The sequence below is a fragment of the Centruroides sculpturatus genome, unplaced genomic scaffold, assembly GCF_000671375.1.
Source record: "Centruroides sculpturatus isolate CEXI.00-Female unplaced genomic scaffold, Cexi_2.0 scaffold1654, whole genome shotgun sequence".
NCBI lineage: Eukaryota > Metazoa > Arthropoda > Arachnida > Scorpiones > Buthidae > Centruroides > Centruroides sculpturatus.
Window position 1 is genome coordinate 57880 of NW_019385993.1, and position 11806 is coordinate 69685.

The 11806-nt window shown below is 31.5% G+C and overlaps 1 protein-coding gene across 3 annotated transcripts; it reads left to right on the forward strand.

Moving 5' to 3' along the window:
• Positions 1 to 841: 841 nt before the first annotated feature.
• Positions 842 to 4021, forward strand: LOC111612982 (gastrula zinc finger protein XlCGF49.1-like). 3 transcript variants are annotated; one of them, XM_023354278.1, is made up of 4 exons: positions 842 to 892; positions 2822 to 3032; positions 3323 to 3519; positions 3604 to 4021. In XM_023354278.1, exons 2-4 carry the CDS (start codon positions 2984 to 2986, stop codon positions 3940 to 3942), a joined length of 585 nt encoding a protein of 194 aa, XP_023210046.1. In that variant the 5' UTR covers positions 842 to 892; positions 2822 to 2983; the 3' UTR covers positions 3943 to 4021. The 3 variants fall into 3 exon arrangements, 2 of the variants coding, with proteins under 2 accessions (XP_023210046.1, XP_023210047.1); XM_023354279.1 differs by lacking the exon at positions 842 to 892 and adding an exon at positions 1409 to 1912; XR_002754701.1 differs by lacking the exons at positions 842 to 892; positions 3604 to 4021 and having other exon boundaries at positions 1409 to 3043; positions 3323 to 3430.
• The last annotated feature ends 7785 nt before the right edge of the window (positions 4022 to 11806 follow it).

Genomic DNA, 11806 nt, shown 5'->3' on the forward strand with positions numbered 1-11806 from the left:
CGAAAAATACCGATATGCACTGGTTAATGTCTCACGATCTCGTAGCTACCAGGCACTTCCTCCACTCTCCTCACATAGTATCTCAACCTCATTCACTGTGCAAAGCGTGGAAAAAATATGATCTAGTGTAACATATTTGTTGAGAACATGCAATAATAAAAAGGTAAACGAAGAAAACCCTATACATCAATTACGCAACGAATAGAACAGTGTAAATATTTTTGTAAATAGACTATTGTTTGTTTAGGGGGAAAAAGCGTTGGGCCCGCTCAGCACTCGGGACGAAGCTTATGTAAGTCGAATTGTAAATTTCTTAAATGTAACTACGTAATTAACTACTCAATACTGTATTTATTATTGTAAATTTTACTATGCATTTATTATTTATTTTGTATAATCCGGTTTGTCGTTTCGATTGCATTTTAATGGTACAGTACTGTAAATAAACAACGAACACTACGTAAATGTAGTGGTAGCAAACAGGTTATGTATTAAATAAACTACATTAGTGACTGGTAATTATTATCAGTGAATCTCACAATTTTGGTCAATAGAAAATAACGAATCGAATAATTCATAATAAATGATTTATAATAATAGAGAACCGATTCAAACACAAATTTTCCTCGTTTTAACGCTCATTTCGATGGTTTGTGGCTATTTAGCTCCAACATTAATAATATTTGCATTAATAAATCGAATATTAATAATACTTCACTGTTATTCATTTTTTCAACAAAATCCCAATAAAAGATTACTTTTTGTACTTTACTTTTAGAAATTAAACATTTTAAAATTTTAATCAGGTGGCGCCAATTGTTCTTTTTTTAAACAAAATTGACGGTTGCGTTATGTATTTGAGAAGGAAATGGAGGATGGAAGTAAAGAACTGGTAAAGTATATTTTCTGTTGTAATTATTGAACGGAGTGAAACTTCTTGTCTTTTTTATGTTCTTCGCTGTATTTTATGCAACGAAATACCCATACGTGCAATATAATATTAACTTATTGGCATCCATATGTAATTTATATATTTATTTCGTATTTTTGGTATATAACAAAGATGTTTTTTAGTTGAACTTATTTTTTCGAGTATTAAATTTATTTTACTTTCTATTACTTTTTTAATTCTTTCAAATAACTTTGGTACATACATTACTTTTACAAATTTTTTCTAATTATCTATTAATTTTTCTGTTTGTTGATCTTTTTCTAATTTTTCTATCCATTTTTGCAGTAAAAATTTTGTAGGTACATTTTAATTATTTCTTCCTCTTCTTGTTTCTGGGTCTCTGTTTCACTTGTTCTTTATTTTATTTTTTCCGTATACATTTTAAATATATTAAATTTCATACTAATAGGAATAATAGATTTGTAATTAATTATTTTTGGGAATCTGTGTCGGTTTTACATATTTTTTGTAAATTAATCTATCTTTTCTTCTTTCAATTGTTAGATCTAAGTAATTAATGCTATTCTGCTTCTTTATTTTTATTTCGAATTAATGTTTTCTGTTATCTGGTTAGCCTTTTTAAAAATTATATTTTAACTAAAAAACATCTTTATTATAGAAACGACCGAAAATACGAAATAACAAACAAAAAAAAGGTGTTAATTGTAGTTGTAACCAGAAGAAAACGTATATTGGGGAAACAAAAAGAAAACTAAAAGTAAGGTTAAAAGAACATTCGTGCAATCAAAGGGTATTATGCAAATTCCGCGATAGAGGAACATTGTAATTTAAAGGGATGTGAAGTGGATTAGAACGTAGTAAAAATAAAGAAAAAAAGAGAAAAACAATTATAAAAGACAATTGTACGAACACATCTACATAGTTAAACAAAAATATAGATCATGGAACAGCATCATCTAATAGAGAGCGAGAGAGAAAATGAATAAAAGGAGAAATCAAGTAGGGTTAAATCCAATGTTCATTATTTTTAATTAATTAATATTGATTAAAAAGCGGGAATATGTTTGAATTGCAGTAAATATTGTCGTTTTCGAGGAGATCCTTAAAAACACAGGGATTGCAAGTTTTAGATTATTTTATTGTCAGGAATTTTCATGCTTTTTCTAAATAAATAATTTTGTAACAACTTTAAATTGAAATGTTTAGAGATTGTCGATGGTAAACCAGCTGATGAGGGACCAATAGCATCTAAACACTAAGATATCATTTATGTATTCAGGTGATAAATAAAGACAGTTTTTCTGACTTTGTTTACTTAATTTGCAGAACCAGTTATCCAGTATAATAAGTCGTATTAATAGATATGTCCTAGATGGCGTTTTAAGTTTAAATTAATTTCAGTACTCCTTAGTCACATTGGTTATTCGTCAATAAACCTTTTTATCAGTGATTACCAAAATAAGTTAATATATTTGGCAAATTATTGCTAATTTTAGCTTCACACTAACAGTTAGTTTCGTCTTCGATAATCAATAGAATCAATACAATTTATTAATCTAACATAATGATCTACCATTTTGATTAAAGATGAGAATCTCTTTGCTGATTATATTACAAGGAAAACACAGAAGGAAGATTTCTTACGAAGCACAAGTCGAGATTTCTCAGACATTTCTTATGTGGAAAGGAATTTAATGTGTGCAAATTCATATACTTTAATTAATAAGGAATATTAACACGAATCTCTTTCTTTTTCAGGTTTTCGATGAAGGTTTACTTTTCTGGGGCAAAATGTCTAAGAATTTCCAGCATTATTAGTTTTAGTTTTAACATTTTCAATTTGATTTATATAATAATGTTTAACCTCATTCTCGTATCTTGTTTTACAGAGCTTTTTGTTATTTACAGATCCATTATTCAACAATTCAGAGAATTTCTAGTAAGAGCTGAAGAATGTGTTAAACTTTTGTTTACGGAAGACCAAAACTGAAACCAGTGATAAGAAATAATACAAAAATGCATCAAAGGAGAAAGTATATTTCATGCAAAGGACGAAAAGCAGAAAATTAAATGAAGATGATTATCTATATATTTTTGTTGCAAACAGCATATAAATTGTGTATAAAAAATGTATAAATAGCATTTTAATTTGTGATAGTATTTATGCCCGTTGGTAATATATGTAAACATTGGTGTACGCTGTTAGTGTTTGTTGTGGTGAAATCAGGGAATATGTTGTAACACTTAAATTTTAATTTAAGGAAATTCGTGGAAAAATTGCAAATTAGTTTTCTATCTGCACACAAAACGTTATAGTGCTTAAATTTAGATATTTTATTTTGAATAGATTGAAGATACTTTTGATCTTTAGATAGTGCTTTTAAATTTATATTTTATCGTATTTTACAGGTTTAAATAATCAGAAGTCAACGAATCGGAAGTATCGATGTGACAGTTGCAAGAAAGAATTCGCTTCGAAGTCCAATTTAAAACGTCATCAAAGGATTCACACTGGAGAACGGCTCTTTTGCAAATTCTGTAATCGTCAGTTCCTCCATCCCAGCAGTTTACGGTACCACTTCAAGACTCACACCGGGGAGAAACCCTTTAGCTGTGATCATTGCAAACGGAGTTTTACACAGAAAGGAAATCTGATTGAACATCTGCGAACTCACACCGGGGAGAAACCATTTACCTGTGATCACTGCAAACGGAGTTTTGCACAGAAAGGAACTCTGATTCAACATCTGCGAACTCACACAGGGGAGAAACCCTTTACCTGTGATCATTGCAAACAAAGTTTTGCACATAAAGGAACTCTGATTCAACATCTGCGAACTCACACAGGGGAGAAACCCTTTACCTGTGATCATTGCAAACGGAGTTTTGCACAGAGAGGAGATCTGATTCGGCATCTCCGAGTTCATACAGGGGAAAAGCCATTTTCGTGTACTTATTGCTTACAAAAGTTCCGTTTTAAATGTAGTTTAAATCATCATATTATTACATATCATAATAATAATGAATAACGGTATTTGATTCGGAGGAAAGTGTTAACAAAAGTATTTTTGTATTAATATTCGTATTTAGATTTTATTCAACTTAAAAACAAGGAACGTTTGAAGTTTTATTTTCTTCATTTGTAATTTTTATATTTTGTAAAATACATTTGATTTTATGAAGAAAACTGTTAACAAAAGTATTTGTTTGTATTAATATTCGTATTTAGATTTTATTCAACTTAAAAACAAGGAACGTTTGAAGTTTTATTTTCTTCATTTGTAATTTTTTTATTTTGTAAAATACATTTGATTTTATGTAATCGAACAAGAAATGTTTCGTAAAATTATTTTTTAATAAATTGAAATTTAAAATACATTGTCTTAAGTACGTGTATCATTTAGTCCGGTAGAGTCCAATTCCTTTATTCACCAATAACTCGTTTGGTGTCGCTATAATAATCCTATCCAAAAATCAAACGAAATTGTAATCTTATTTATTCGCAATGATCTGTTGTTTTTTATCGTCATAGAGGAATCGGAAATCAAATACACTGCATTGTATATTGTATGATTAACAGTGAAATTTATTTAAAATCTTAATGGAGCATTTTTGAATCGGTAAGATCTGAGCGGAGATGCTAATTGGTTAAGCTAGTCGTACTTTGTGTGAAATTGCTCTCTAGCCAAAGTAGGATTAGCCCTCAGCACAAAAATCTTTGCAGTAAAAATTTTATGCTAGATGTCCTTTTACTTTTTCAGCTATTATGTCTAGATAAGAAGGAAAAGCTATTTTATTTTATTTATTTTTTATTACTAGGAGATGAGCCTGGCGTTGCTCGGACAAAAAATAACAATAAATATTAATATTATTTGATTCTTTCGTACTTTAACCCTTCTATTATATTATATTATAGTTTTTGATCGTTAACTACGAATGTTATCTCTATGAAACTGTTTCATTTATAGCCGAATATCAAATGGACATCTGACAACGAATCAAATTTCGCGAAAAACCAAATATTTAAAATTGGCACCCTGCAAAACCACTTAAATCATGTTTTGTGCTGGCCGATAATCACGTATTTTGAATTTTTCAATTTTACTGTCACCAGATCGCTGGTCTGATCGAAATAAGGGCCGTTGCAGAAGAAAGGGGTTCAAGTAATTCGAGTAAAAGTAGTCGTTGACCTCCGGAAGACAGGATGGTCAACCACTACTATATAATACTGTCTACTATTATTATTTGAAAAGTGATCCGTGTTGGAAAGGTTAAGATAACTCCGCACGTGATCGAGTTGCTAATTATAATGTCCGAGAAACTTCCTATGACTCGTTTAAATAAAAAATCTGATAAAACTGTGAGATGATTGCTTTTATGTTATATCTACGCAAAAACGCCTTATTTCATTGAGAATTATTTACGAAATATTAACCGTAACGAACGTTTTTAACTTTACCCAACGTTTTCATCTATTTTATTTTGTTATTTTAAATTATATATATTACTGTAAAATAGTCTTTGGATTCAAATAGCTCAATATTCCATACAATTTTATATTTTAATTATTTTATGTTATAGTAAAGTGTTTATATTTTTGCCACAGATTGTATAAAATGTGTGAGAAGTATGTTCTCGTAAATATCACGTTTATAGAAAAATTGTGACAAATTTGAAAAAAATTGTTCACCTATAATTTTTCACTGTTGTCCATCTGTGTGTATGGCTGTCTGTTCTTATTCAATCTCGGAAAAGGTGTTAGATACATGAATGTCGAGACCGGATGGCGAAAGCTTCACAATAAATAATCTCTCGTAAGAATTAGTTTGGTTTATTTGGTTGCTGTAACGAAACACGCGAGCGGTCTGTCTATGAGTATGCATCCTAGAATTAATTTTATAGGAAGCTGGACCCAATTTAGATAAAGAAAACCCGGAAAACTATAAGCGGCCTGCCTGTTGGCCATGCCCGAACCCACGACTAATTAACTACCAGATTTCGGTGGTTTTATGCACTCCGCTACTGGAGGAGGCTTATTAGAATTAATGGAAATGTTTCGTCCACTGTTGGCTTCCATCTCCAGTTATTTATACATACACGAAGTGAGGAGTCGTTATAATTTAGCACCCCGTAAAGATTTAACCCGAGTTAGAAGCTATGGCTGCGCTTTAAACAGGGAAGATTTTCTAGTTACAAGATGTATTATTGCTTCGAGAAATGAAAATTACTTCGTCAAATAGTTAATAAATAAATAACATCGATTCAATAAATTTTAGTAGAGAAAAGCGTAATTTCCTTTAAAGATTTTCAAGGCATTTTACAACAGAAAAAGTAATTTCTCAACAGCAACCTTATGCTAAGAAAATACAAACAGAAAAAGTAAATTGAGAGCGCTGAATTTAAAAAAATAATAATAAAGTTGAAACGTAAAGTGAAAGGAGAATAAAGGGTTCTTTTAGCGTCAAGAATCTGTAAATTTATGAATAAAATGGAAATTACTATTTGGTTCGCTAAATACACGCGCAATATGGTGACCATTTCTTTCGTAAACTTCGCCAAAAGAAAAACAAACGAAATAAAATAATGATAATACACAAGCCAAACGGACAAAGCGCTTTACTTTTGGTACGAGTATTACGAATCAATTTGGTAATATAATCGAACGGAACGTTAAATTTCTATTCTTAAAAATAAATACGCGATAATGGCGAAATTTTCTACATTTTCACCACTCTCGTTACTTTAGTAAGAATTTCCAAGCAATCTCTAGTTACACGTGGAGACTGTGTTGTCAGATTTAAAAAAAAATAAACAATACGATTAAAAGAACAAGAAAAATAATTTCTCGTTCCCAACAAATTTCTTTTATTTATTTCTACGACTTGTCTGTTTTGCTTCTTCTGTGGAGTATTTTGCTTTAAAAAACGGTTTTTAATACATTAGCTTTGATACGCGATTTGAAATTATAAGAAAGGCCTTTAGTAATTGGCCTTTACGGTTTCTATCGTATAGTTTCACTAGTCCTACGGGTGGGTGTTAAAGGCATTAATTATTCGATAAGAGTTTTTCTGAGGTTGAGAAATCAACCAGTGGCACTTAAAGTACCTAGATTATCAGAGTAGCGACAATGGATTCTCAAATTTTATATTGGTTAGTTATATCACGTGGTTAAAATCCGCCATGTTCTGACAAAAAGTGCGCGTGGCTCTGTATATTTTGAATCGTAAGTGTTTTTTAAAGTTGTTTATAAAGAAATTTAGAAGTTTTTGAACACATTTGACAACAGGTAAGCATGAATTTGCTATACTTTTATGTTTACGTTCATATTTAAGCTTTAATATAAGGCAACAAATAAAAAAAATCGATAGTTAGCGTAGCTGTTTACATTAGATCCGATATCCGTTTAAGCAATGTTATTGAAACGAAGAAATATATATAAAGTGTTTTTGTATTGTACAAAAATAAATACAAAAATAAGTACAAAAATTAGTGTAAAATAGCAAAATATAACCAAAATTTAATTTTCTACTAAATTTTCCGAAATTATTTTTCCTTAGATAACAGTCCATCCACGAAGAATGTGTTTGTTTAAAGAACTTTTTGTATTTATCTAAGCCTAAATACTTATATTTTGCATATTTCTTTTGCTAGAATAACTTAAAAATTATTGTTCCAGCAAATAAAGCTTATCTGACTGGAGTACTGTAATAATTATGCTGTACTGTAGTTTTGTTCTAACATAATAAATTATATAGATGAAAGAGAAATTGTCACAAACCTTAAACATATAAACATACTGCTATAGAAAAGTATTATTTACAATAAAACTAAGCATTTACATATACTGTAGTACCTAAAAAATCAGTTTGTTATTCTGCTCAAAACATATTTAATTCTATTACTTGTAAGATTTCTTTAATGCATCTTGTACAATAACAATACAAAGACACACTAGTACTTTGGACCTTATTGAAAGGCAGCATTTGCAGCATTTATTTGGTAAAGCTAATACAATTTAAAGGCATATAAAAGCTCATCATACAAATGATTCTTTTACATATTATTGTTATTCTGCTGAATGTATTAAAGGCATCTTAAAAGTCGTTTTGAATCCAGTTTTAGAACATACCCTTTAATTTTATTATGCAGATATCACCGAAATAATGCCTGGATGTTCAACTTATGGTTGTTCTAATTCTTCTGTAAAAGGATATATCGTGAATGTTTTTCAAGAGATCCCGTTCGGAGAAAAATTTGGAGTAAAAAAGTGCGCCAAGAAAATAGGAAAACTACAAAGAATTTTTGTTTGCGTAAAGTTCATTTTGAACTACAAATATGGGAAAACGTGAGAATTGATGGGAAGAAGAAATTAAAGCATAATGCCTTCCAACTTTGTTTTCATTTACAAAACAAATTATTCACAGGAAACTACAAAAAGGAAGATCCTCGACTGTTATAAAACAAGTAAAAACTGCAAAAGTTACTTCTCCAGTACATACTACTCATACTACTGTTAAACCATCAACAAATTTTGTAACATCTTCAACATTTATAGAAGAAACCATATTAACTGAAGACATTTCTGTAAATCATAATACATTATTTAANTAACATGGTGTAATTTTACTGGTTTATGTACTGTACATGTGTCATTGATTAATAGAGAAGAATACATGATACTATAGAGGTGATACAAAGCACAGCGGTTTGTAACTTTAAAATATGGGTTCTAGCCTCTAAACATTTTTATTTCCAATTTTTAATGTCCAACAATTTACAATTAGACTAACATAGGCTGTTTATAATTAAACGGTTGAACATTTGGGCGATCCCTTTATAAGGCTAGTATTTTGTACTAATGGCTTAGTATATATATTAACTATCCGCGCAAGTCCCAGTCTTGAGAGAGAGAGAGTTTACATAAATTTGCGGACAGATGAATACCTTGTAGAGGATCTGACGGTGCGCTTCGTTCCCGATCGGGTTCAAGAATTGACGACACGACGAGTTGATCATTCGGAAGTTTCGATGGATGGCTCTGGAAAGACTCGGTATATTTTGCAAGGTCTTGATATTCGGACTATTCAGGTGACGGGAGGGTCGTCGGAGGGAGGAAAGTCACTTAGGAATCTTCGGTGTTGGTAAGGTATTCCAGCGCTCGTGCAACTCCGGCGAGGGCGAACTTTCGACGATGACGGATTACGATCATCATCAATCCGTCCCTTTTATTGGGAGGGTCCTTTTCGTTTTTTCTATTGTCCTTTTTTGGTAATGTTATAGGTCGTGGCCAATAGACGAATTTCGGGTGACCATTCGGATGATATGTCACCTTTGAAAGGAAGTGAATGCGGTAAATAACGCAGTCATATTATTTTATCTTTTTATTAACTGTTGAGAAAAATTTATATAGTTTTTTGCGTTAAATAGAAATTTTAAAACGTTATTTGTTTGGTTTTATAATTGTGCAAAAGTTTATAGTTAAATACAATTCGGCTCTAGCGACTGCGTCACACCATACACACGAATAGCTTTCAGGCTCTTACAATTATTACCAACAAGCATAAATACTATCACAAATTATATTAATATAATTTATACATAAAAATATATTTTTCTTGAACCAATTTATACCAAGAATGTTTTGCAAATATTATTGGATAATCGTTTGGATAATTTGGATAATTGGATAATATTGCAAAACGTTTACAAATATCAGTTAGGTATGATGAGTCGATGATTCTTTACAACAATGCAGTCATAATATANTTAAAAGTTTTACGTAGTGAAATAACAAGATAACATATAAAGAAAAGAAACACATCTTTACTCCAGCGAGTGTAAGAACAAACTACTGTAACTTTATTTTATTTAAAGAAAAAAGGATAGTTTTTACAGTATAAAGATGGGACGTTAAATAAAAATACAAAAAGACTATTAATAATAAAACTCTGAAAAGCTTTCCCGGGAGAGAGGAAAAGAGAGGTCAGGCCAACACCCAGCTTTACCTTATTCCAAAATTAAATCCTGTCAAATTAGTAAATACAATAGAAGTTTTAACAAGCCGAATATCTTCATTAATTAATGACTGATTTCTTACGTTTGCATTAAAATAACGTTTGGAATTTCGATCTAGAGTAGGCGTCCCCAACCCTATGCCCGCGGGCACCATAGCGCCCGCCGATCGTTTTGTGTGTCCACCGCTGTGCAACGATGATAAAAATATTTCAGTTTTTAATAAAATGCTATGTAGAAGTTTTGTTATTTTTAATGATAACAGTAGAAAAGTAGAAATGGCATCCAACACAGATAAAAGCACAAAGTGAAATGGAACCAATCTCTTTTCCCCTCGTGCCAAATCTTCGCCAACCTAATTTCTCATACCTAAAAAGAAATGAACCGGTCCATTTTTATGGTTGCCGCTGCAACACAAATGTGAAATTCGAAGTTCATATAATTTCATAAAAGAAATTAATCCTTTAAATTTGAGATAAATTCCTTTAACTAGAGGAAGTTGCACCTGCAGAAACGAAATTTGAGGTGCATGAGAAAAGTATAAATCTTTCTATTTAATTATAAACATTCTCACGATCAAACCAAGTACTGTATTGTTTATAATTACGGGCGAAATTCGTCATATTGTTGTCATTCTATCGTCACCTTTAACCTCACACCTGCTAAAACAAATGGTCACCTGACGAATTTTCCCACCACAAAACGTATAAAAACCCTCCTCCTTCTTCAATCGGGGGAGTCGCCAATCGAACGGACAACGACGAAGACGGGCCATATCTTCCTCTTATACCTGCTGTACGCCCTTAATTGGAAGACCTTGTGCCACGCCGAGCACTGCTTTTCGAAACCTTTAAGTCAGAAGTATCCATCCGATTAGGGTTTCTTTCCCGGGATCCCGGCCGTTTATTCCCTAAGAGAAAAATCCCGGGAAATTTCATTTTTCCGGGAAATCTCGCATTTAAATAATAATTTATCATGTCAGGTTTTCCTTCTATTATTTGTTATACGAAAAGTTGCATCTTGAAGACTCACCTAAGAGAGAAATTTTGAGGTTTCATGCTGCATATTATTACCTATGTTTTACAAGTCTCTACTTGTTAGTTCATGTAAATATCTATGTATTGTGTTTGCGCATCATTGAACAGCGGAGCACTCGCTGAAAGTAAGTATCACTCATCGCACTTTATTATTATCGCAAGTTTATTTTTTATTTCATATTTAAAAATAAAATAGTATTTTTTTTCGTAATCATTAAAACTCCCAATGAAACGCTTTATTTTACTTTCATGTTATAATGTAGGAGAACATAAATTAATTGAGCCTAACGTGTCCGTATGGGTGAGATTGGCCCTACACTTTTAGTTACTTACTAGAAAGTAAATTAAATTATTCAAATTTATAATATTCCTGTATGATCTTTTTTATCCATATAAAATTCTATTTTACTATCTCATCCCGGAATTTCCCGGGATCCTGGGAAAAGAAATTATTTTTTCCGTAATCCCACTGGAGGCAAATTTCCCGGGAAATGAGAAACCCTAGATTCGATATAATCTCAGAGGTATGATATATTATTGTGAACTCCCTCTCTCATCCGCGAAGTTTAAGGAGTTTTGTAAGATTTTATTTAGTTAGTTAGTTTAATAAACTGTTGTTTTGTTTTTAAATGGTGTCGTTACTCGACTTTGCCAACGTCTTATCGTCGACCTCTCTGACTCTCCTCCACTCGCGTAACGCATAACTGAACGAAACGCCATCCTTGACAAGAAAGTAGGTCACCGGCCTGTAGCAGGCAAGGAGAGGAACTTCTTCCCTTCCCAGTGGCTCAAAAATTGGTGTCACGGGAGTGGGGTTTGAATCTAAAAATCCCTAGAAACATCA